At 45.9% G+C, this 25,135-nt stretch overlaps 1 protein-coding gene across 4 annotated transcripts in view; it reads left to right on the plus strand.

The window, feature by feature from the left end:
- The window catches only part of LOC123751325 (methyltransferase-like protein 27), a 233,598-nt gene that overhangs the window by 203,713 nt on the left and 4,750 nt on the right, over positions 1–25,135 (plus strand). For 3 of the 4 annotated variants that reach the window (XM_069305540.1, XM_069305543.1, XM_069305542.1), the window contains one exon: positions 70–1,553. In XM_069305540.1, the coding sequence (XP_069161641.1) occupies positions 70–147 (78 nt within the window). In that variant the 3' untranslated portion in view covers positions 148–1,553. Of the gene's footprint in view, positions 1–69; positions 1,554–25,135 lie in introns of those variants that run through there. The other variant, XM_069305541.1, reaches the window with a different exon arrangement.

Genomic DNA, 25,135 nt, shown 5'->3' on the forward strand with positions numbered 1-25,135 from the left:
GTTACCAGTATAATGTTCTCATATCATGTACTCTCAAAAGCTAAACTTTTGCTTTTTGATGTTCAACAGGTAGTAAGGACGGTGGTGCCGAACTATTTCGTTGAGATTGATGGAGTCGTGTACATCTATCGTGTTGTGAGCGACTAGAGGCCAGATTCACGAAGGTACTTACGAATGTTTTTCTTCTTAGCTACGAATGTTTTCCTTCTTAGCGCCTTCGTGGCGGCTACATCGGTATTCAGGTAGCTATACTAAGAAGAAAAACCTCCGTAAGTTTGGTCCATCATCTAAGTGTACTGTCGACCACTCGTAGCTTTACGTAATCTGGATATAACTCAATTTTTCTTTACTACATAACACTGGGATCGATTTTAAGATTTTGGAACGTAAACAAAAGATTATAGCTGGTGAATCTTGTGAAGAGGAGTCCTTCATGTTAGTTATATATGTATTCTCTGCTTGAAACTTGAAGTAAATATATGTCTTTTATGATATTATAATTAGTTTTATAATAACAAGATATTATACCAGTAGTTATTAAGTAAATAAACACTGGTGAACATGAAATTTGAGAGAAGGTGATGAACCCTGCCTGATGGGATCATTTACTATCACCAAATTCCCCTGTTCACCTAGTAGTAAGGGTGTACCTTAGCTGTACATACCCATTTCTAATTTAATTAGTTTGGTTTTATTTTGAAATTAAATCTAGGTGAGACATAAAATAAAAATATGCTGCACAAATGATGTTAGATAAGGAGAAGGGTAAAAATGTCAAAACTTTATTCATTGAATAATTAAAGCTATAATTATGACTATATGGACTATTAAAAAAGAGAGAGGGAATTAGGAGTCCAAGACCTCTTCCTGTTACACAACTTGGGTGTGGAACAAATAATTATCAAAAGAAGGCACCATGCCGGGAAGGCTATGTAAAAGTAAGGCAGTGAGGTGAGGCAGCTACTTATTTCAGAAATGCTTATTTTATTTACTTTATAAGCTGAGGCAGCTTATTTTATTTGAGGAATACTCAGCTGATTCCTCTACATTTAGCATGGAACAAATTTGTGTCCATGACCTGTTCCTGTTACACAATTTGGCTGTGTGTGACCAAACTAGAAGTGCTCTACAAATCAAGGGACCCAGAATGTGGAATGACCTTTCGAATCATGTCAAAGGATGTACCTTTCTCAACCAGTTTAAGAGTAAAACCAAGTACTACCTAATTAACTCCATGTAACCTACCTTACCCCCCCTAAATGTCAACTCATGTCTTGCTATTTTTTAAACAATACTGTTTGTTCACCAACGTGTACAATTGCTGATTTATGCTATGTTACCCCCCTTTTTTTATTCCTTCTTTCAACACAATTTATACCTAATCCTGATTACTATTAAGTTTTAGTCTAAGCATTTATTCCCCTACACCTTGCCCGAAATGCTATGAGTATTAGTGGCTTTAGGTATTGTATGTACTAGCTATGTATAAATCCAAAATTATGTTTGTAAATCAACTGTATGTACTTTTCCTGAATAAAATATCTTTATTGTTACTTATTTATTAATCAGTAAATAAGTATACTGTTTATATATACTGAATCAATGTTTGTGATTCTTTACACAAGTTTCTGAATGCCGTTCGTATGTTGGCCAGCCTGGCACATGCCGCTGATGTTATCCTCTGGATATGTGCTGCAGGAGACAGGTCTGGCGTGATATCAACCCCCAAGTCTTTTTCTTTTTCTGACTCCTGAAGAATTTCCTCTCCCAGATGATACCTTGTATCTGGCCTCCTGCTCCCTACATCTATCTTCATTACATTACATTTGGTTGGGTTAAACTCTAACAACTATTTACTCGACCATTTCTTCAGCTTGTCTAGGGCTTCTTGAAGCCTCAAACAGTCCTCTTCTGTCTTATTCGTTTTCATAATTTTGGCATCGTCCGCAAACATTGAGAGAAATGAATCGATACCCTCCGGGAGATCATTTACATATATCAGAAAGAAAATAGGACCGAGTACAGAGCCCTGTGGGACTCCACTGGTGACTTCACGATAATCGGAGGTCTCAACTCTCACCGTAACTCTCTGCTTCCTATTGCTTACATACTGCCTTATCCACTGGAGCACCTTACCAGCTACACCTGCCTGTCTCTCCAGCTTATGTATCAGCCTCTTATGCGGTACTGTGTCAAAGGCTTTCCAACAATCCAAGAAAATGCAGTCTGCCCAGCCCTCTCTTTTCTTGCTTAATCTTTGTCACCTGGTCGTATAATTCTATTAAGCCAGTCAGGCAAGATTTACCCTCCCTGAACCCATGTTGGCGATTTGTCACGAAGTCCCTTTTCTCCAGATATGATACCAGGTTTTTTCTAACGATCTTCTCCATCACCTTGCATGGTATACAAGTCAAGGACACTGGCTTGTAGTTCAGTGCCTCTTACCTGTCGCCCTTTTTGTATATTGGGACCACATTCGCCGTCTTCCATATTACTGGTAGGTCTCCCGTCTCCAGTGACTTACTATACACTACGGAGAGTGGCAAGCAAAGTGCCTCTGCACACTCTTTCAGTACCCATGGTGAGATCCCATCTGGACCAACAGCCTTTCTAACATCCAGATCCAGCAGGTGTCTCCTGACCTCCTCTCTCGTAATTTTGAACTCTTCCAAGGCCGCCTGGTTTACCTCCCTTTCTCCTAGCACAGTGACCTCACCTTGTTCTATTGTGAAGACCTCCTGGAACCTCTTGTTGAGTTCTTCACACACCTCTTTGTCATTCTCTGTATACCTGTCCTCGCCTGTTCTAAGTTTCAATACCTGTTCTTTCACTGTTGTTTTCCTTCTGATGTGACTGTGGGGTAGCTTTCGTTCGGTCTTGGCTTTGTTTGCTATATCATTTTCAAAACTTTTCTCTGCTTCTCTTCTCACCCTGACGTACTCATTCCTGGTTCTCTGGTATCTCTCTCTGCTTTCTGGTGTTCTGTTATTCCGGAAGTTCCTCCACGCCCTTTTGTTCAGTTTCTTCGCTTCCATACATGCCCTATTATACCATGGATTCTTCTGTTGCTTCTCGGATTTTTCCCTTTGGGCCGGGGTGAACCTGTTTACTGCCTCCTGACACTTTTGGGTAACATAGTCCATCATACCTTGTACAGACTTATCTCTGAGGACTGTGTCCCAAGGTATTTCCCTTAGGAAACTTCTCATCTGTTCATAATTCCCCTTTCGGTATGCCAGCCTTTTGATTCCTAGTTCTTTTTTAGGGGAGATAATTACTAGCTCTGCCAGGTACTCAAAGTTCAATACACTGTGATCACTCATTCCCAAGGGCACTTCCAGCTTAACTTCCCTTATATCCCACTCATTTAGGGTAAATATCAAATCAAGCATTGTTGGTTCATCTTCTCTCATTCTTGTTGGTTCCTTGATGTGCTGGCTTAGAAAGTTTCTTGTTGCCATGTCCAGCAGCTTAGCTCTCCATGTTTCTGGTCCTCCATGCGTGTCTCTGTTCTCCCAATCTATCTTCCCATGGTTGAAGTCTCTCATAATTAGTAGTCCAGATCCATTCCTGCTAGCAACAAAAGCTCCTCTTTCTATTATGTTAATGGTGGCCATGTTGTTTCTATCATATTCCTGTCTGGGTCTTCTGTCATTTGGTGTGGATTATATATGACTACGACTATAATTTTTTCCCTCCAGTTGTTATGGTACCTGCTATGTAGTCACTAAAACCTTCACAGCCCTGAATAACCATCTCTTCAAAATTCCAGCCTTTTCTTACCAGCAGAGGTACACCACCACCACCTCTTCCTTCCCGCTCTTTCCTCATAACATAATAGTCCTGTGGGAACACTACATTTGTTATCGTCCTCGTTAGCTTTGTTTCTGTGAGGGCTATTATGTCTGGGTTTTCCTCTAGTACCCGTTCTCCAAGCTCATTTGCTTTATTTGTAATTCCATCTATGTTAGTGTACCTTGCTTTGAGGCTCACTTTCTTCTGTCCCTTCTCAAATCGCCTCCTTGGTGAGTGTTCTGCTGGTGGGGAAAGCTGTTCCATGGGTGTGAGGACCTGTGAGGTAGATAACAGGGTCTCAGAGGACACTGGGATGAGGGGTGGGGGATCCAGTGAAGGGGGGTCCAGTGAAGGGGGTCCAGTGTGTGTGTGTGTGTGTGTGTGTGTGTGTGTACTCACCTAGTTGTGTTTGCGGGGGTTGAGCTCTGGCTCTTTGGTCCCGCCTCTCAACCGTCAATCAACAGGTGTACAGATTCCTGAGCCTATCGGGCTCTGTCATATCTACATTTGAAACTGTGTATGGAGTCAGCCTCCACCACATCACCCCCTAATGCATTCCATTTGTCAACCACTCTGACACTAAAAAAGTTCTTTCTAATATCTCTGTGGCTCATTTGGGCACTCAGTTTCCACCTGTGTCCCCTTGTGCGTGTTCCCCTTGTGTTAAATAGACTGTCTTTATCTACCCTATCAATTCCCTTCAGAATCTTGAATGTGGTAATCATGTCCCCCCTAACTCTTCTGTCTTCCAGCGAAGTGAGGTTTAATTCCCGTAGTCTCTCCTCGTAGCTCATACCTCTCAGCTCGGGTACTAGTCTGGTGGCAAACCTTTGAACCTTTTCCAGTTTAGTCTTATCCTTGACTAGATATGGACTCCATGCTGGGGCTGCATACTCCAGGATTGGCCTGACATATGTGGTATACAAAGTTCTGAATGATTCTTTACACAAGTTTCTGAATGCCGTTCGTATGCTGGCCAGCCTGGCATATGCCGCTGGTGTTATCCCCTTGATATGTGCTGCAGGAGACAGGTCTGGCGTGATATCAACCCCCAAGTCTTTTCCTTCTCTGACTCCTGAAGAATTTCCTCTCCCAGATGAAACCTTGTATCTGGCCTCCTGCTCCCTACACCTATCTTCATTACATTACATTTGGTTGGGTTAAACTCTAACAACCATTTGTTCGACCATTCCTTCAGCTTGTCTAGGTCTTCTTGAAGCCTCAAACAGTCCTCTTCTGTTTTAATCCTTCTCATAATTTTAGCATCGTCCGCAAACATTGAGAGAAATGAATCGATACCCTCCGGGAGATCATTTACATATATCAGAAACAAGATAGGACCGAGTACAGAGCCCTGTGGGACTCCACTGGTGACTTCACGCCAATCGGAGGTCTCACCCCTCACCGTAACTCTCTGCTTCCTATTGCTTAGATACTCCCTCTGTGTGTGTGTGTGTGTGTGTGTGTGTGTGTGTGTGTGTGTGTGTGTGTGTGTGTGTGTGTGTGTGTGTGTGTGTGTGTGTGTGTGTGTGTGTGTGTGTGTGTGTGTGTGTGTGTGTGTGTGTGTGTGTGTGTGTGTGTGTGTGTGTGTGTGTGTGTGTGTGTGTGTGTGTGTGTGTGTGTGTGTGTGTGTGTGTGTGTGTGTGTGTGTGTGTGTGTGTGTGTGTACTCACCTAATTGTACTCACCTAATTGTGCTTGCGGGGGTTGAGCTCTGGCTCTTTGGTCCCGCCTCTCAACCGTCAATCAACTGGTGTACAGATTCCTGAGCCTATTGGGCTCTATCATATCTACATTTGAAACTGTGAATGGAGTCAGCCTCCACCACATCACTTCCTAATGCATTCCATTTGCTAACTACTCTGACACTGAAAAAGTTCTTTCTAACGTCTCTGTGGCTCATTTGGGTACTCAGCTTCCACCTGTGTCCCCTTGTTCGCGTCCCACCAGTGTTGAAAAGTTCGTCCTTGTTTACCCGGTCGATTCCCCTGAGGATTTTGTAGGTTGTGATCATGTCCCCCCTTACTCTTCTGTCTTCCAGTGTCGTGAGGTGCATTTCCCGCAGCCTTTCCTCATAACTCATGCCTCTTAGTTCTGGGACTAGTCTAGTAGCATACCTTTGGACTTTTTCCAGCTTCGTCTTGTGCTTGACAAGGTACGGGCTCCATGCTGGGGCCGCATACTCCAGGATTGGTCTTACATATGTGGTGTACAAGATTCTGAATGATTCCTTACACAGGTTCCTGAACGCCGTTCTGATGTTAGCCAGCCTCGCATATGCCGCAGACGTTATTCTCTTTATGTGGGCTTCAGGAGACAGGTTTGGTGTGATATCAACTCCTAGATCTTTCTCTCTGTCTGTTTCATTAAGTACTTCATCTCCTATTCTGTATCCTGTGCCTGGCCTCCTGTTTCCACTGCCTAGTTTCATTACTTTGCATTTACTCGGGTTGAACTTCAACAGCCATTTGTTGGACCATTCACTCAGTCTATCCAGGTCATCTTGTAGCCTCCTACTATCATCCTCTGTTTCAATCCTCCTCATAATTTTTGCATCGTCGGCAAACATTGAGAGGAACGAATCTATACCCTCTGGGAGATCATTTACATATACCAGAAACAGTATAGGTCCAAGGACTGACCCCTGCGGGACTCCACTTGTGACGTCTCGCCAATCTGAGACCTCACCCCTCACACAGACTCGTTGTCTCCTGTTGCTTAGGTATTCCTCTATCCACCGGAGTACCTTCCCTCTCACTCCAGCCTGCATCTCCAACTTTCGCACTAGCCTCTTGTGTGGCACTGTATCAAAGGCTTTCTGACAATCCAAAAATATGCAGTCTGCCCACCCTTCTCTTTCTTGCCTTATTTTTGTTGCCTGTGTGTGTGTGTGTGTGTGTGTGTGTGTGTGTGTGTGTGTGTGTGTGTGTGTGTGTGTGTGTGTGTGTGTGTGTGTGTGTGTGTGTGTGTGTGTGTGTGTGTGTGTGTGTGTGTGTGTGTGTGTGTGTGTGTGTGTGTGTGTGTGTGTGTGTGTGTGTGTGTGTGTGTGTGTGTGTGTGTGTGTGTGTGTGTGTGTGTGTGTGTGTGTGTGTGTGTGTGTGTGTGTGTGTGTGTGTGTGTGTGTGTGTGTGTGTGTGTGTGTGTGTGTGTGTGTGTGTGTGTGTGTGTGTGTGTGTGTGTGTGTGTGTGTGTGTGTGTGTGGTGTGTGTGTGTGTGTGTGTGTGTGTGTGTGTGTGTGTGTGTGTGTGTGTGTGTGTGTGTGTGTGTGTGTGTGTGTGTGTGTGTGTGTGTGTGTGTGTGTGTGTGTGTGTGTGTGTGTGTGTGTGTGTGTGTGTGTGTGTGTGTGTGTGTGTGTGTGTGTGTGTGTGTGTGTGTGTGTGTGTGTGTGTGTGTGTGTGTGTGTGTGTGTGTGTGTGTGTGTGTGTGTGTGTGTGTGTGTGTGTGTGTGTGTGTGTGTGTGTGTGTGTGTGTGTGTGTGTGTGTGTGTGTGTGTGTGTGTGTGTGTGTGTGTGTGTGTGTGTGTGTGTGTGTGTGTGTGTGTGTGTGTGTGTGTGTGTGTGTGTGTGTGTGTGTGTGTGTGTGTGTGTGTGTGTGTGTGTGTGTGTGTGTGTGTGTGTGTGTGTGTGTGTGTGTGTGTGTGTGTGTGTGTGTGTGTGTGTGTGTGTACTCACCTAATTGTACTCACCTAATTGTGCTTGCGGGGGTTGAGCTCTGGCTCTTTGGTCCCGCCTCTCAACCGTCAATCAACTGGTGTACAGATTCCTGAGCCTATTGGGCTCTATCATATCTACATTTGAAACTGTGAATGGAGTCAGCCTCCACCACATCACTTCCTAATGCATTCCATTTGCTAACTACTCTGACACTGAAAAAGTTCTTTCTAACGTCTCTGTGGCTCATTTGGGTACTCAGCTTCCACCTGTGTCCCCTTGTTCGCGTCCCACCAGTGTTGAAAAGTTCGTCCTTGTTTACCCGGTCGATTCCCCTGAGGATTTTGTAGGTTGTGATCATGTCCCCCCTTACTCTTCTGTCTTCCAGTGTCGTGAGGTGCATTTCCCGCAGCCTTTCCTCATAACTCATGCCTCTTAGTTCTGGGACTAGTCTAGTAGCATACCTTTGGACTTTTTCCAGCTTCGTCTTGTGCTTGACAAGGTACGGGCTCCATGCTGGGGCCGCATACTCCAGGATTGGTCTTACATATGTGGTGTACAAGATTCTGAATGATTCCTTACACAGGTTCCTGAACGCCGTTCTGATGTTAGCCAGCCTCGCATATGCCGCAGACGTTATTCTCTTTATGTGGGCTTCAGGAGACAGGTTTGGTGTGATATCAACTCCTAGATCTTTCTCTCTGTCTGTTTCATTAAGTACTTCATCTCCTATTCTGTATCCTGTGCCTGGCCTCCTGTTTCCACTGCCTAGTTTCATTACTTTGCATTTACTCGGGTTGAACTTCAACAGCCATTTGTTGGACCATTCACTCAGTCTATCCAGGTCATCTTGTAGCCTCCTACTATCATCCTCTGTTTCAATCCTCCTCATAATTTTTGCATCGTCGGCAAACATTGAGAGGAACGAATCTATACCCTCTGGGAGATCATTTACATATACCAGAAACAGTATAGGTCCAAGGACTGACCCCTGCGGGACTCCACTTGTGACGTCTCGCCAATCTGAGACCTCACCCCTCACACAGACTCGTTGTCTCCTGTTGCTTAGGTATTCCTCTATCCACCGGAGTACCTTCCCTCTCACTCCAGCCTGCATCTCCAACTTTCGCACTAGCCTCTTGTGTGGCACTGTATCAAAGGCTTTCTGACAATCCAAAAATATGCAGTCTGCCCACCCTTCTCTTTCTTGCCTTATTTTTGTTGCCTGTGTGTGTGTGTGTGTGTGTGTGTGTGTGTGTGTGTGTGTGTGTGTGTGTGTGTGTGTGTGTGTGTGTGTGTGTGTGTGTGTGTGTGTGTGTGTGTGTGTGTGTGTGTGTGTGTGTGTGTGTGTGTGTGTGTGTGTGTGTGTGTGTGTGTGTGTGTGTGTGTGTGTGTGTGTGTGTGTGTGTGTGTGTGTGTGTGTGTGTGTGTGTGTGTGTGTGTGTGTGTGTGTGTGTGTGTGTGTGTGTGTGTGTGTGTGTGTGTGTGTGTGTGTGTGTGTGTGTGTGTGTGTGTGTGTGTGTGTGTGTGTGTGTGTGTGTGTGTGTGTGTGTGTGTGTGTGTGTGTGTGTGTGTGTGTGTGTGTGTGTGTGTGTGTGTGTGTGTGTGTGTGTGTGTGTGTGTGTGTGTGTGTGTGTGTGTGTGTGTGTGTGTGTGTGTGTGTGTGTGTGTGTGTGTGTGTGTGTGTGTGTGTGTGTGTGTGTGTGTGTGTGTGTGTGTGTGTGTGTGTGTGTGTGTGTGTGTGTGTGTGTGTGTGTGTGTGTGTGTGTGTACTCACCTAATTGTACTCACCTAATTGTGCTTGCGGGGGTTGAGCTCTGGCTCTTTGGTCCCGCCTCTCAACCGTCAATCAACTGGTGTACAGATTCCTGAGCCTATTGGGCTCTATCATATCTACATTTGAAACTGTGAATGGAGTCAGCCTCCACCACATCACTTCCTAATGCATTCCATTTGCTAACTACTCTGACACTGAAAAAGTTCTTTCTAACGTCTCTGTGGCTCATTTGGGTACTCAGCTTCCACCTGTGTCCCCTTGTTCGCGTCCCACCAGTGTTGAAAAGTTCGTCCTTGTTTACCCGGTCGATTCCCCTGAGGATTTTGTAGGTTGTGATCATGTCCCCCCTTACTCTTCTGTCTTCCAGTGTCGTGAGGTGCATTTCCCGCAGCCTTTCCTCATAACTCATGCCTCTTAGTTCTGGGACTAGTCTAGTAGCATACCTTTGGACTTTTTCCAGCTTCGTCTTGTGCTTGACAAGGTACGGGCTCCATGCTGGGGCCGCATACTCCAGGATTGGTCTTACATATGTGGTGTACAAGATTCTGAATGATTCCTTACACAGGTTCCTGAACGCCGTTCTGATGTTAGCCAGCCTCGCATATGCCGCAGACGTTATTCTCTTTATGTGGGCTTCAGGAGACAGGTTTGGTGTGATATCAACTCCTAGATCTTTCTCTCTGTCTGTTTCATTAAGTACTTCATCTCCTATTCTGTATCCTGTGCCTGGCCTCCTGTTTCCACTGCCTAGTTTCATTACTTTGCATTTACTCGGGTTGAACTTCAACAGCCATTTGTTGGACCATTCACTCAGTCTATCCAGGTCATCTTGTAGCCTCCTACTATCATCCTCTGTTTCAATCCTCCTCATAATTTTTGCATCGTCGGCAAACATTGAGAGGAACGAATCTATACCCTCTGGGAGATCATTTACATATACCAGAAACAGTATAGGTCCAAGGACTGACCCCTGCGGGACTCCACTTGTGACGTCTCGCCAATCTGAGACCTCACCCCTCACACAGACTCGTTGTCTCCTGTTGCTTAGGTATTCCTCTATCCACCGGAGTACCTTCCCTCTCACTCCAGCCTGCATCTCCAACTTTCGCACTAGCCTCTTGTGTGGCACTGTATCAAAGGCTTTCTGACAATCCAAAAATATGCAGTCTGCCCACCCTTCTCTTTCTTGCCTTTTTTTTGTTGCCTGTGTGTGTGTGTGTGTGTGTGTGTGTGTGTGTGTGTGTGTGTGTGTGTGTGTGTGTGTGTGTGTGTGTGTGTGTGTGTGTGTGTGTGTGTGTGTGTGTGTGTGTGTGTGTGTGTGTGTGTGTGTGTGTGTGTGTGTGTGTGTGTGTGTGTGTGTGTGTGTGTGTGTGTGTGTGTGTGTGTGTGTGTGTGTGTGTGTGTGTGTGTGTGTGTGTGTGTGTGTGTGTGTGTGTGTGTGTGTGTGTGTGTGTGTGTGTGTGTGTGTGTGTGTGTGTGTGTGTGTGTGTGTGTGTGTGTGTGTGTGTGTGTGTGTGTGTGTGTGTGTGTGTGTGTGTGTGTGTGTGTGTGTGTGTGTGTGTGTGTGTGTGTGTGTGTGTGTGTGTGTGTGTGTGTGTGTGTGTGTGTGTGTGTGTGTGTGTGTGTGTGTGTGTGTGTGTGTGTGTGTGTGTGTGTGTGTGTGTGTGTGTGTGTGTGTGTGTGTGTGTGTGTGTGTGTGTGTGTGTGTGTGTGTGTGTGTGTGTGTGTGTACTCACCTAATTGTACTCACCTAATTGTGCTTGCGGGGGTTGAGCTCTGGCTCTTTGGTCCCGCCTCTCAACCGTCAATCAACTGGTGTACAGATTCCTGAGCCTATTGGGCTCTATCATATCTACATTTGAAACTGTGAATGGAGTCAGCCTCCACCACATCACTTCCTAATGCATTCCATTTGCTAACTACTCTGACACTGAAAAAGTTCTTTCTAACGTCTCTGTGGCTCATTTGGGTACTCAGCTTCCACCTGTGTCCCCTTGTTCGCGTCCCACCAGTGTTGAAAAGTTCGTCCTTGTTTACCCGGTCGATTCCCCTGAGGATTTTGTAGGTTGTGATCATGTCCCCCCTTACTCTTCTGTCTTCCAGTGTCGTGAGGTGCATTTCCCGCAGCCTTTCCTCATAACTCATGCCTCTTAGTTCTGGGACTAGTCTAGTAGCATACCTTTGGACTTTTTCCAGCTTCGTCTTGTGCTTGACAAGGTACGGGCTCCATGCTGGGGCCGCATACTCCAGGATTGGTCTTACATATGTGGTGTACAAGATTCTGAATGATTCCTTACACAGGTTCCTGAACGCCGTTCTGATGTTAGCCAGCCTCGCATATGCCGCAGACGTTATTCTCTTTATGTGGGCTTCAGGAGACAGGTTTGGTGTGATATCAACTCCTAGATCTTTCTCTCTGTCTGTTTCATTAAGTACTTCATCTCCTATTCTGTATCCTGTGCCTGGCCTCCTGTTTCCACTGCCTAGTTTCATTACTTTGCATTTACTCGGGTTGAACTTCAACAGCCATTTGTTGGACCATTCACTCAGTCTATCCAGGTCATCTTGTAGCCTCCTACTATCATCCTCTGTTTCAATCCTCCTCATAATTTTTGCATCGTCGGCAAACATTGAGAGGAACGAATCTATACCCTCTGGGAGATCATTTACATATACCAGAAACAGTATAGGTCCAAGGACTGACCCCTGCGGGACTCCACTTGTGACGTCTCGCCAATCTGAGACCTCACCCCTCACACAGACTCGTTGTCTCCTGTTGCTTAGGTATTCCTCTATCCACCGGAGTACCTTCCCTCTCACTCCAGCCTGCATCTCCAACTTTCGCACTAGCCTCTTGTGTGGCACTGTATCAAAGGCTTTCTGACAATCCAAAAATATGCAGTCTGCCCACCCTTCTCTTTCTTGCCTTATTTTTGTTGCCTGTGTGTGTGTGTGTGTGTGTGTGTGTGTGTGTGTGTGTGTGTGTGTGTGTGTGTGTGTGTGTGTGTGTGTGTGTGTGTGTGTGTGTGTGTGTGTGTGTGTGTGTGTGTGTGTGTGTGTGTGTGTGTGTGTGTGTGTGTGTGTGTGTGTGTGTGTGTGTGTGTGTGTGTGTGTGTGTGTGTGTGTGTGTGTGTGTGTGTGTGTGTGTGTGTGTGTGTGTGTGTGTGTGTGTGTGTGTGTGTGTGTGTGTGTGTGTGTGTGTGTGTACTCACCTAATTGTACTCACCTAATTGTGCTTGCGGGGGTTGAGCTCTGGCTCTTTGGTCCCGCCTCTCAACCGTCAATCAACTGGTGTACAGATTCCTGAGCCTATTGGGCTCTATCATATCTACATTTGAAACTGTGAATGGAGTCAGCCTCCACCACATCACTTCCTAATGCATTCCATTTGCTAACTACTCTGACACTGAAAAAGTTCTTTCTAACGTCTCTGTGGCTCATTTGGGTACTCAGCTTCCACCTGTGTCCCCTTGTTCGCGTCCCACCAGTGTTGAAAAGTTCGTCCTTGTTTACCCGGTCGATTCCCCTGAGGATTTTGTAGGTTGTGATCATGTCCCCCCTTACTCTTCTGTCTTCCAGTGTCGTGAGGTGCATTTCCCGCAGCCTTTCCTCATAACTCATGCCTCTTAGTTCTGGGACTAGTCTAGTAGCATACCTTTGGACTTTTTCCAGCTTCGTCTTGTGCTTGACAAGGTACGGGCTCCATGCTGGGGCCGCATACTCCAGGATTGGTCTTACATATGTGGTGTACAAGATTCTGAATGATTCCTTACACAGGTTCCTGAACGCCGTTCTGATGTTAGCCAGCCTCGCATATGCCGCAGACGTTATTCTCTTTATGTGGGCTTCAGGAGACAGGTTTGGTGTGATATCAACTCCTAGATCTTTCTCTCTGTCTGTTTCATTAAGTACTTCATCTCCTATTCTGTATCCTGTGCCTGGCCTCCTGTTTCCACTGCCTAGTTTCATTACTTTGCATTTACTCGGGTTGAACTTCAACAGCCATTTGTTGGACCATTCACTCAGTCTATCCAGGTCATCTTGTAGCCTCCTACTATCATCCTCTGTTTCAATCCTCCTCATAATTTTTGCATCGTCGGCAAACATTGAGAGGAACGAATCTATACCCTCTGGGAGATCATTTACATATACCAGAAACAGTATAGGTCCAAGGACTGACCCCTGCGGGACTCCACTTGTGACGTCTCGCCAATCTGAGACCTCACCCCTCACACAGACTCGTTGTCTCCTGTTGCTTAGGTATTCCTCTATCCACCGGAGTACCTTCCCTCTCACTCCAGCCTGCATCTCCAACTTTCGCACTAGCCTCTTGTGTGGCACTGTATCAAAGGCTTTCTGACAATCCAAAAATATGCAGTCTGCCCACCCTTCTCTTTCTTGCCTTATTTTTGTTGCCTGTGTGTGTGTGTGTGTGTGTGTGTGTGTGTGTGTGTGTGTGTGTGTGTGTGTGTGTGTGTGTGTGTGTGTGTGTGTGTGTGTGTGTGTGTGTGTGTGTGTGTGTGTGTGTGTGTGTGTGTGTGTGTGTGTGTGTGTGTGTGTGTGTGTGTGTGTGTGTGTGTGTGTGTGTGTGTGTGTGTGTGTGTGTGTGTGTGTGTGTGTGTGTGTGTGTGTGTGTGTGTGTGTGTGTGTGTGTGTGTGTGTGTGTGTGTGTGTGTGTGTGTGTGTGTGTGTGTGTGTGTGTGTGTGTGTGTGTGTGTGTGTGTGTGTGTGTGTGTGTGTGTGTGTGTGTGTGTGTGTGTGTGTGTGTGTGTGTGTGTGTGTGTGTGTGTGTGTGTGTGTGTGTGTGTGTGTGTGTGTGTGTGTGTGTGTGTGTGTGTGTGTGTGTGTGTGAGAGAGAGAGAGAGAGAGAGAGAGAGAGAGAGAGAGAGAGAGACACATGTGTGGTGTTCTTTGGCAACCCGAGTTCAATCCTATGCTCTTCCAAAGCTCTTTTTGCTTCTAATTCCATTTGTTGTGTTCTCTCTCTCTTTCTCTTGTTCTAGCTCTAGTTCTCTTACTCGGGTTTTCTCTCTTTCCACCTCTAGTTCAGTTTTCTCTTTTTCTACCTCTAGTTTAGTTCTTTCTTTCTCTACCTCTAATTTAGTTTTCTCTTTTTCTGCTTCCTTTTTCATTGGTAGTGCTTACCTCAACTTCTCCAGTTGAAACTGCCTCTCTTTGTCCTCAGGTTCTTGTTGCATCTGGAGTTCTAGCTGAAACCTTTCCAAGCTTCTATTGCAGGTACTCCTGCTACTGCAGCTACTCCTATTTGATCCTTGGGATCTCACTTCGTCTTGTCCATCATCTTCCTTTCCACTTCCAGCCCCTTGCTGGGCTCCTTGCTCTGCAGCTTCACTCTTAGCTCTCAACTGACTAAGGATCTCCTCCTTCATTCCGGCCACTTTATATGACTTCACCTTAACGCAACATTTCTCGAATATCTGCTTTAACTGCTCTTTGGTGCAGCCTTCCAAATCTTCAGGCTTGCCTGACACTATAAATGTTTGCACCTTCTTCATCCTGTCCTGGGGGTCTTCCCGAAAGAGAGAAAATCTACCTGCTCTCACACGGGCTACCTACTGCAGCAATGGGTGAATCAGTCTACCCTCCTGGACTGAATTGAATCTCTCGAACAGGCCCCCAATTATTCTTACTGGGAGGGAAATGGGGATTTAAACCTCAAAAGAGAGCTCTGGTTCCTGTACCAGACTGTTACTTGCACACAGGCGGACCGCGTCCGCAACCACTCCCTGACAGGTCAGACAGCCAACTTCGGCAGCCACACTCCCGCTACCATCGGTCGACCAGCAATGGACACTGTAGTGCTTGGAATTTACCTAGGAGATCACCCTGTACCCTCAGCTTCACCTATTTAAGGGTTCGGCTCCAAAACTGGCCTCGTTGTCTTGTGTATACACCCTACTCGATCTGCCATAACTCACCACTTTCTTCTTGTCTGGTACGATCTAAATCCCCCTTTTGTGAATTAGTGTTTACCATCACCCTATCCGCAGCCGTGACCCCCCCCCCCTCTCTCTCTCTCTCTCTCTCTCTCTCTCTCTCTCTCTCTCTCTCGCTTTCTGGGAAACCTCACCAGGACAAGAGCAAAAGCCAGCTAACATATACAACATTTAATACACAAGGTAAACGTACATAATACATGACATATAAAAATAGGACATTATCATACAACACTCTAAGCTGCTACAACCCAGTAGCACCCCAAATAATATCCTGGCTTCACCAACTGTCCATATTAGGTGGCTGCACAACTCTTACTGACCACTTACTACTCCCTCACTGCTTGGGGCTGACATCCTGTCACAACAATAATGTATCTTTAACTCTAAATGTATATGAAACTCTGCTTGGGGCTGAAATACCTGAAACATAAGTATCCCCCAACAAAAGAAGAAATCAATCTCTCATCTTACACTGCGTTTTACATGTCAATAAACATTCAAGCACTCCCCTTATACAATCATGTGTCCAGAAAGATCCTCAGCTCTGCTCCTAGAGGTTCACTACCAATGCATATTTCTAGGTCCTCCAAAAATATCAGGAAGGACACTTCTGCAGTTCTCTCAATCTGCTGAACAACGAATTCCTGCTCCATCATCAGTGATGCTTTCTCGCTGATGTTGGAGTCATAACGAATGGAGTCATCCATAAAGAAACATGTAGCTCTCCTACACTGTTTGAAGTTAACTCCTCACTATGGAGTTCTGCTCTACCTCAGGATCAAGGCAGCTCTACCTGTCAAATGGGATTGGAGAAGTATCGACAATTGATCCTGAGGCCAGCTGAGGTGGTTAGCTAAAGCCTCAAATGAGTTAAAAAATGCATCCACCTCAGTTTCTAAAAAAAGTGGCATTAACTTTATACAGTGAGACACCTCGGCATATACTTGGAGGTTAGCTTCGGCTTCCAGGCGCCGAGTGACGTGGGCAGTCTCAAGGTCAGGCTCCTGTTGTCGAAATTGTAGGGTGGCAGCATGTGTCTCTCATTCCAACTAAAGAGCGGTGGCAGCTTTCTCTTGTTCCTAACGGAGAGAGGTAGCAGCTTTCTCTTGTTCCACAGAGAGAGCGATGACGGCTTCGCGTTCGTGTAGCTGAATTTTCTCCAGTTCGATTTGCAGTTGTTCCCTCTCACGTTCGCGTTGGAGGGGCACCTTCCAGTTCTTCTGAAGAGTTTCTCGTTCACGCTCACGTTGCAGTGTAACATGTTCCCTCTCACGTTCTCGTTGGAGTTCAACCTGTTCTCTCACACGTTCTCATCGGAGTTCAAGTTGTTTCTTCTGGAGGGCAGCTAGTTCTCACTAGAGGGCAGCTTGTTCTTGTTGACGTTGAAGATCCATGCGGGTTAACTGGAGCTTCAACTTCACTACAAATAGTGCGGTTTTATCTGCAATTAGTTGCTGTTCGTGCACCGCCGAAGTGATCATGTCGGTACCTGCCAAGTAGTCCAAAATCAGATTATGGAGTTCAGTTTTAGTGGCTCCATGGGGGAGGGGGGAAGAGAAATATGATATTCAATTGTGAGAGTTAGCAATTGCGCTTTGGTAGCATGGATGAGGGTTCCCACTTCATCCTCTGGGCTGTGATGGAAAGCAGCTAATCTAAACATAGTGAATGATTACGAAACAAGTAAAATATAGAGAAGGTCCTTCTGCACGTGAACCAATATATGACTTAGATTGACGAAAGATGACGTGCTAGGACTAGCAACTCGTAACTATCCTGAGTTGAATTATAATTATAAGGTAAAGTATGGTTACATAGAGAATTAAATGTTTAATGATTAAATCATGAATTGTGAAACAAAATGTTTCGGGGTAGTTCAAAGGAATGTAGGGATTTCTGTCCGGTACTCTATAAATGACGAGCATAAAGGCAATAGAACCTAGGTTCTATTGAACCTAGGTTCCTAGGTTCTAGGAACCTACTGAACCTAGGTAATACTTACAGAGTTGCCATTCTTTGTGCTCTAGAAAAAATGGTAAATTCCCTACCTCGGTAAGTAATTACAAACTTTGAACGAAAGCGTAAGGGTGCGGAGAGTGTCAATACTGAGGAGAACTGCTGTGTGGGTCCCAAACGCACAGTGAAATCCTGGATGTGAAAGGAACTAACGTCCAGTACGTCCTCCTACGTTCTTACTGCAAAGATGGGCATAATAGCCCGGAGACAGACCAAAGTACCAGAGTCCTTTTACGTTCTTACTGCAAAGATGGGCATAATAGCCCGGAGACAGACCAAAGTACCAGAGTACCCGAGGGGGTGATCTGTTTGAGTGAGAAAACTTTTGTAGGGATGATGAGATTAAGGTGGAAAACACAGGATATAGCAAAGATCATTAGACTAACTAATACGAGTATGAATTTGCACATAAAACACCTACGTAATCAAAAGGCAATCCAATAGTCACAAATTGCTACACCTGAAATGTACATAGCATTAGTCACCAAAAATTTCTCAAAAAGAGAACTGAAAACAAATGTGATAAAGCAGAATAACAATTGTACAACTTTAAAGGCACTTGGAGCATTACCTGAGCAAGACTCCTAGCACAGGCCCCCACGTTATTGTGACGTAGTCTGGAATAGCACAGTTACTATCCTGGCAGGTGTTGTGCCAAATGCACATTGATAAAAAAAAGAGAAAACAAATAAAATAAAGCTGCTGAGTCTTTTTCAGTGTATGAATTGTGAGTAAAGAACAAGAGAATAAACACTTTAAAATATTTAATATAATAAACCTTACTAAAAAATCTACTTTAATTTTACAGAAAATAATAATAAACAATTACAGACAAAATACTTAACCACTTGGCTTACTACAATAAAAAAATATATACAAATGAATTTACGTTACTAACAAAGGTGAATGTGACACTTTATACAATATGCTCAGAATGTCAGTCACCCGTTCGTAAGAACGTCAAGGCATGGGAAGACACATGTGAACTGTGAGAGCACCAGATGGTTTCTGCTTGACCACGGCTCCGGCCAGGGATTATATACTGGGAGTGACATTATACTGGCACGAAGCTGGGTCTTAGACGAGGAACCAGCAGCGTACGTTCTTTTTTTTTTTTTTACATCCATGCATGCAATTAAATACAATAAAACAGAATACAAATGAAACATGCAAGCAAAGAATTACAAAAAAAAGTAACAAACAACAAACCAAACATAGAAGCACCGGCCTGAAGAACAGACAACAAAGCACAACACGAATATAAATATACAGAAGAATACACAGTAACAAAGCACAGCACCACAGGCCTGAAGGACCGCCAGCAAAACAGGAACATGAAACACCAATAATAAGATAATATGGCAACAAGCAATACAAAACAAAACACACAAAAATACAGAAAATATATACAAAAAAAAAAGACAGGAACAATCTAAGAAGCTGCCCGAAGGTCCTCCGCAAAACACAAACAAGCACAACAATTGTGGGACATTTGGGGCTTGACTCTATTTATTTAATTATTAAAGTAATGAAATCAATTACGAAGGACCACCCGGTTTTATAGAAAAGAGGGAAACTAATAAAAAAGTGATCATTAGAAATTCCAGGAAGAACCAGTGTCTATGGCTAAATATTAGGAAGTATAATCACTTAAATAATTAATGGGCTGTATAGATAATTTACTTGAATCAAAGCCTCAAACACCTACATTGGGGGGTTATTGCTAGAACTTCATATACGTCTAGGAACTAGTGTGGTTCGTGCACCAGTTCATTGTGTAATAACCTAATCTTATGACCAATTAAAGAAATCAATAGAAAATTTATCACCAGTAAATATATAGATCATTAACATCAGAAATTAATCATTCTAATAAACACGTATTATCTCCAGTGTACACAGTATTCCATTAAATGATAAAATAAAATAATGAGAATTTGATTAATTAAGGGAATACGAAAAGTCTTAGCTTGAAGACGATTTCAAAGACATCAGTTACGAATCATGCTCGGGATCTCCGGAATTCCTCGTAGAACACTGGGAGATGAATAACACGGGTAAGGTAACAGCTCGTGGATTCCTCACACGCGAGCTGTAATTTAAGGGATATTACGTAGCATTGCACTAGGCTACTAAATATCTATATTCATGAAAGTAGAAAATAAATTAGTTAGAATACCAACATGGGTTTTGTTGAGGTTGCTCAATGTAACGACAAGCTGCCCCGACATATACAATCTCTAATGATGCATCAAAAGGAAATTATATATACTTAGCTAAGGGATACAGATTAATTTGAGGCTTGCCGAAACCGCGTCCCAAGCTCCACTCTCACAATGGCGGTCACGTGGTTGAAAGCTTGGCTTGAATGTCGACGCGTTTTAGTTGGCCGGTCACGACAGATCACGTAGAACAATATTAACTGGTTCTATGATGAATATCAGGTTAATTCTTGCTGACAACTTCACCGTAACGTGTCCCAGACTCTGACACCAAGACTTGCTGCTCAATTCCACAACACGTGACTTCACGCCGCACTCAGGCGTCTTGTCCTCCTCAAACCACAAATCACAATGGCGTCTCCCCACTCGCGTCCCGCATTCGCCACAGAAATTATTTATCATGAATAATATTATTTCGCGCAGTTGTGGCTAAAATGCTTTAATAAAGACTGGGTTGTAATTCTAGGGAGTTAAATATTATTACTTTCTCGTCTTATGGCAGTAAACAAGAAATGGAGAAGATTTTAGTTTTCTCCATGGCACTCACGTGTGACGGTAAATTTATTACTTGATAACAATTGTAACTAAAAACTCTTGATTTGGAATTATTTGGGAGTTATGTTATCCGTAAATAATTATCACACGGAATACTGATGATTTTAGAGAATCACATTCAATTCTCTAACACACTGGATATAAATGTGTTTAATTAGGTAGAATCTGACGCAATACTGGTGCTTGGTTTCGGAAGACTTCCAATATTCATATACAGATATAATAATTAGTTCATGTGAACCCTACTGTTAGTAAATTTTAGTAACTACAGTAATTAGTATATTTTAACACTAGTTTATAATAATACAATAATATTGTATTAGTGTTGGAAATTTCCAACAACAATAGCACGAACAAACTGAAACAGGCCCACAGGAGCCAAGAGGAAACATCCACACGCACACACACAACGTCATTCCCCATGCATGCAGGCACTGGGCAAACAGAGCACGGACTACTGATACTTTTCCGACTACTGAGATGCCGGGAATCGTAAAAATACGCCTCCCAAAGCAGCTGGGCGGTCTCCGGAACCTGAGGACCGTAAACCACATCCGGCCGAGGCATTAAGTCCGGCACACCCTGGAGAAAACACTTACCTCGCGGAACCCAAACGCAAGTAGGATCCCATGGAACCGAGAGCACGCACTCAGTTGTGTGAAAACTCACAGTGGAAAAATCATGCACTTCCCCTGAGGCCAAGACGATAGGAAAGGTGGCCTGGTACAAGATGGCGCATGAAGAGGCACACCAGGGGCGCACATGGCTGCGCACAAGCGCATTCACTAGGACCCACTGGAAGCACCCACTACTCATGGGAAGATGCGCCCGCTGGGACCCCCTTACGTCGGGCATCCTTCGTCAGCACCATGACGATGCCACAGCCAGCACCAGCACTCACAGCATCCCCAACAGGAAGAGCAACCACTTCCCATCGCGGAGAACCGTCTACCGGAGGCAGAACCAAAGGCACTTCAGAGAGACGGGCGCCTACATCACCATCATCACTAGACGCATGGACCTCCGCCACCACCAACTGCACAGAGTGCGAAGCACCCAGAACGACCCCCCTCAATACTTGAAGTCTCACCGTCACTGAAGTCACCCACATCTGCCCAGGCAGAAGACGAACGCCAGGAGCGCTTGGGCATCGGTCATATATCATCCGAGCCGGAAGTGGACCTAGAAGCACGGGCCCCACAAGCCGGGTGGATGGACGCACGACGCAAGACGGCAGCAGCCACGACCACAGGGGGAACCGGGCCGCACACAGCAGTAGGCGCGTCTCCCACCCCACCACTCATCACAGTTGGGGACACAAGTCTAGGGCGCAGGGCCGCTCATTAGCGGGAGACGAGGAGGAGGAGGGCGCCGACGACGCACTGAGGGCACAGGAAAATCCTCAGGAGCAACTGGAACAGCGACCTGAGCAAGAAGAACCTCCTTCAGCGCCGCAACACCAGGAAGAGGGTCTGCAACATCCGGAGGCGCACTCGGAGACGCAGGGGGAGCCTCAACAGCGATCGGGACGTCCACCGCCTCACCCCTGGAGTCCTCCTCCACAGGGAGCGGCGGGAAATAATCTTCCTTGAACATGTTCACAGGAGCAGTCGCAGCCTCAGTGCACCCAGCAGCCTGATGCCCCAACATGCCACAACGAAAACATGTCCGTGGATGCCGGGCATAGTACACTCGGATGTAGTACCCTGAAAGCCGGACAGAAGATGGAATGTCCGACCTAAGGCGCATCCCTAGGGTACGAATGTTGGTCCTCACACTGGAATATTTGCCAGAAGATAGCGTGTGCAGCCGCACACTAACGACCGTGCAAAACCGCTGGAAGAAGTGCCGGAGGAGGTGTCTCGGGAAAATCCAGGGGGCCCCCATGGACACTCACATACGTCATGGTACCACTACGATCTGTAATGGACACAGATCCGGTACCATCTTGCAGCTGCAAGGTACGTCCCTCATACTCCGGAGAAAGTCACATTACAACGCTTCTCCCACAAACTTTATAACCACACGGTGAGCGGTTACCAACTCCACACCGTAGATGTCCGTTACCGGGATATAGAGCATGACACACATGACATGCTCCACTACAGGATATCCCGCACGACCAGTAAACTGCAATCTCACGGAATTGACCCTCACAACAGGGGGAAGATGGCCGCCCATCGCAAAACTTGCCACGTCCACACCAACTAGGAGGCAACAGAAGGGAGGGTAGAGACACCTCCCACCCCCCCCCCCCCCGCCGACTAAAGCGGCAAAACACCCCCAACCACCAGAGAGGCCAGGCAACACGTCCGAACCTCACGCCAGCTAGCATGCAACTCCCACATAAGTTTATATTTTTTTTTTATTTTTATTTTTACATGTGAACATGCGAATAAATACAATACAATAATTATAATAAAATAAGATACCAATAACAAACAATCAGACAACAAAAAAATACAAAAGCACAAAGCAAATTAACACAAAGTAACACAAATACACTAAATACTGGCCTGAAGGGCCGACAACAAAATCACAACAATTGAACATAAACACAATGAAACACAGGAAAAAGAAACAACAATACTGGACAGAAGGGTAACGGAAATACAATAAATACAACAAAACAACAGTCATGAAAAACACAACACCGGCCTGAAGGGCGCACAATAGGTACAATACATTGCAAACAAACCACAGGTCACAGCAAGCACACAGACTACTCAAATTATTCATACTTATCCGGCCACTCCGCCGCCGGGAACCGAACACAATACGCCTCCCACAGTAACATGACGTCATCCGGAACAGGCACAGTATTAACAGTACGAGGATCAGGCATCAACTCCGGCACACCCACAACAAAACACCGAGCCCGCTGTACCCAGATGGAAGAAGGGCACCACGGAACAGGATGCACACGGTCAATAATGTCAAACCGCAAAGGATGCTGCGCATCATGCGCCACTCCGGAGGCCAAGACGAGAGGGAGAGGCTCCTTCCCACGAGGCCGGGCAATAGGCAGCGCACTGGGAGCCTCCTCGGCCGCCCCACAGCACTCTGCGTCAACCACCGGACGTTGTTCCTGCCGGGACCTCCCACGCTTGGCATCCTTCTTCAGTACCAGCTTGATGCCTCGGCGCGCACCAGAACTCTCACCATCCACGTCAGTAGGAGCGACCACCCCCCACTGCGGAGAACCTTCTGCAGGAGAAAGAACTGGAGGTAAATCATAGGTACAAACATCGTCAACAGCAGACACATGGACGTCAGCCACCACCAGCGTCGTGGAGCGCGAAGCACGTGGAGGCGCCACATCATCTCCCGAAGCTCCACCTGCGTCGTAGTCCTCCGCATCAGCCCAAGCAGTAGAAGAACGCCTGGACCGCTTGGGCACTGGCCGCACATCCTCACAGCCGGAGGCGGACCCAGAACCACGGGCCTCACGAACCGGGCGAACCGACGCCCGTCGCAGAACGGCAGCAGCCTCTACCACAGGGGGAACCGAACCACACACAGCAGGAGGCACCGCAGCCACCCCAGCACCCAACACAGGAGGAACCCGAGGGGAGGACGCAGGGCCAGGGTCCACAGTCGAAGACGAGGAAGCCGACGGCGACGCTCCACAGGGACCACCAGGAAGGTCCACGGGAACACCAGGGCCAGAGACATGGTCAGGAGGAACATCCGACGGCACCGCAACACCCGGAGGAGGGTCTGCAACAACCGGGGGAACGTCGGGTGACACTGGGGGAGCCGCAGCAGCGAACGGGACGCTCACCTCCTCTCGGAGGTTGACGGATAGTGTAGGAGCATACTGATATTGAAGACGGCAGAAGTGGCAGAATTCACTGATATGCAGGGCCCTAAACACACTATATTTGGAAAGGCCGCCTTCATATCTATTTTACAACTGCAACAGAAGAGGAACCATACCCAGAGCTCAGAGGTCATAACAAAATGAGGGCATATGTCCGTGAGAAGTAATTCCCATAATTTAATGCACTAAATACTGGTACATATCACTAATTGGTAATGCGTTCCTAGGTATTGAGTGTTTAACTAGTGTTACCCATCAAGCCTGTGTATCATTTTCTCTCAGATCATTCTGAGCTGCTTGTGGAAGTTTTCAACGCCTCACGGATTGAGGTAAGTGTACAACTTGTGCTAGGGGCCAAGCAAAACTTCAGTGTTGCTGTAATTGCTAGTTGTGCTAATTAAGCTTACCCTGAAGGAACAAGTTGCTGTGCTGGTGGAGTAGAAAAACTTTGATGAAATTAAAGACTTGATGAAGTCTAGGTTGTTGTACATGGCTGAAAAATTAAATCTGACAGTTTCCAAGAGAATGTTAAAGGCTCAGTTAGTAAGCGCAATTGTCACCCACTTGGTGGAGAGGGAGAAACTCGACGAAGAGTGGTTAGATGATTTAGAAGTAGAGTCAAGTAACCAGGTGACAATTCTGGAGTTAGAGATGGAATCTTAACTGAAGATGGCTAGATTAGAAGCAGAGAAGCAGAGGCTGGAGATGAAGAATCGACAAAAACAGTTAAAGTTGGAGACTCAGCACCAGATGCTGGAAGCTCAAAAAAACAGTTGGAGTTGGAAGCTCATAGCAAACAGCAACAAGTGGAACTAGAAGCACTGAACAGAAGGCTTAAGGCTCAGTTGCAACTAGAGGAAGTTAGGAGGCAACAAGCAGAGCAGCAAACTAAGCAGCTAGAAATTCAACAGAATATAGCACAAAATAGTAAGAGTTTAGAGGAGAAGAGAATTGCAGCAGGGCATCTTGAGGTTATCTTGAGATGATTTCGGGGCTTTTTAGTGTCCCCGCGGCCCGGTCCTCGACCAGGCCTCCACCCCCAGGAAGCAGCCCGTGACAGCTGACTAACACCCAGGTACCTATTTTACTGCTAGGTAACAGGGGCATAGGGTGAAAGAAACTCTGCCCATTGTTTCTCGCCGGCGCCTGGGATCGAACCCAGGACCACAGGATCACAAATCCAGCGTGCTGTCCGCTCGGCCGACCGGCCGACCGGCCGACCGGCTCGGCATGGTTACACTAATAATCATACAGGTAGTACTGATAACCATTCAATGTTTAGGAAAAATTTAGATTTACCTCAATTCAATGAGGAGACTCCAGACATTCTTTTTGCAT

The sequence above is a fragment of the Procambarus clarkii genome, chromosome 55 (assembly GCF_040958095.1).
Source record: "Procambarus clarkii isolate CNS0578487 chromosome 55, FALCON_Pclarkii_2.0, whole genome shotgun sequence".
Classification (NCBI taxonomy): Eukaryota; Metazoa; Arthropoda; class Malacostraca; order Decapoda; family Cambaridae; genus Procambarus; species Procambarus clarkii.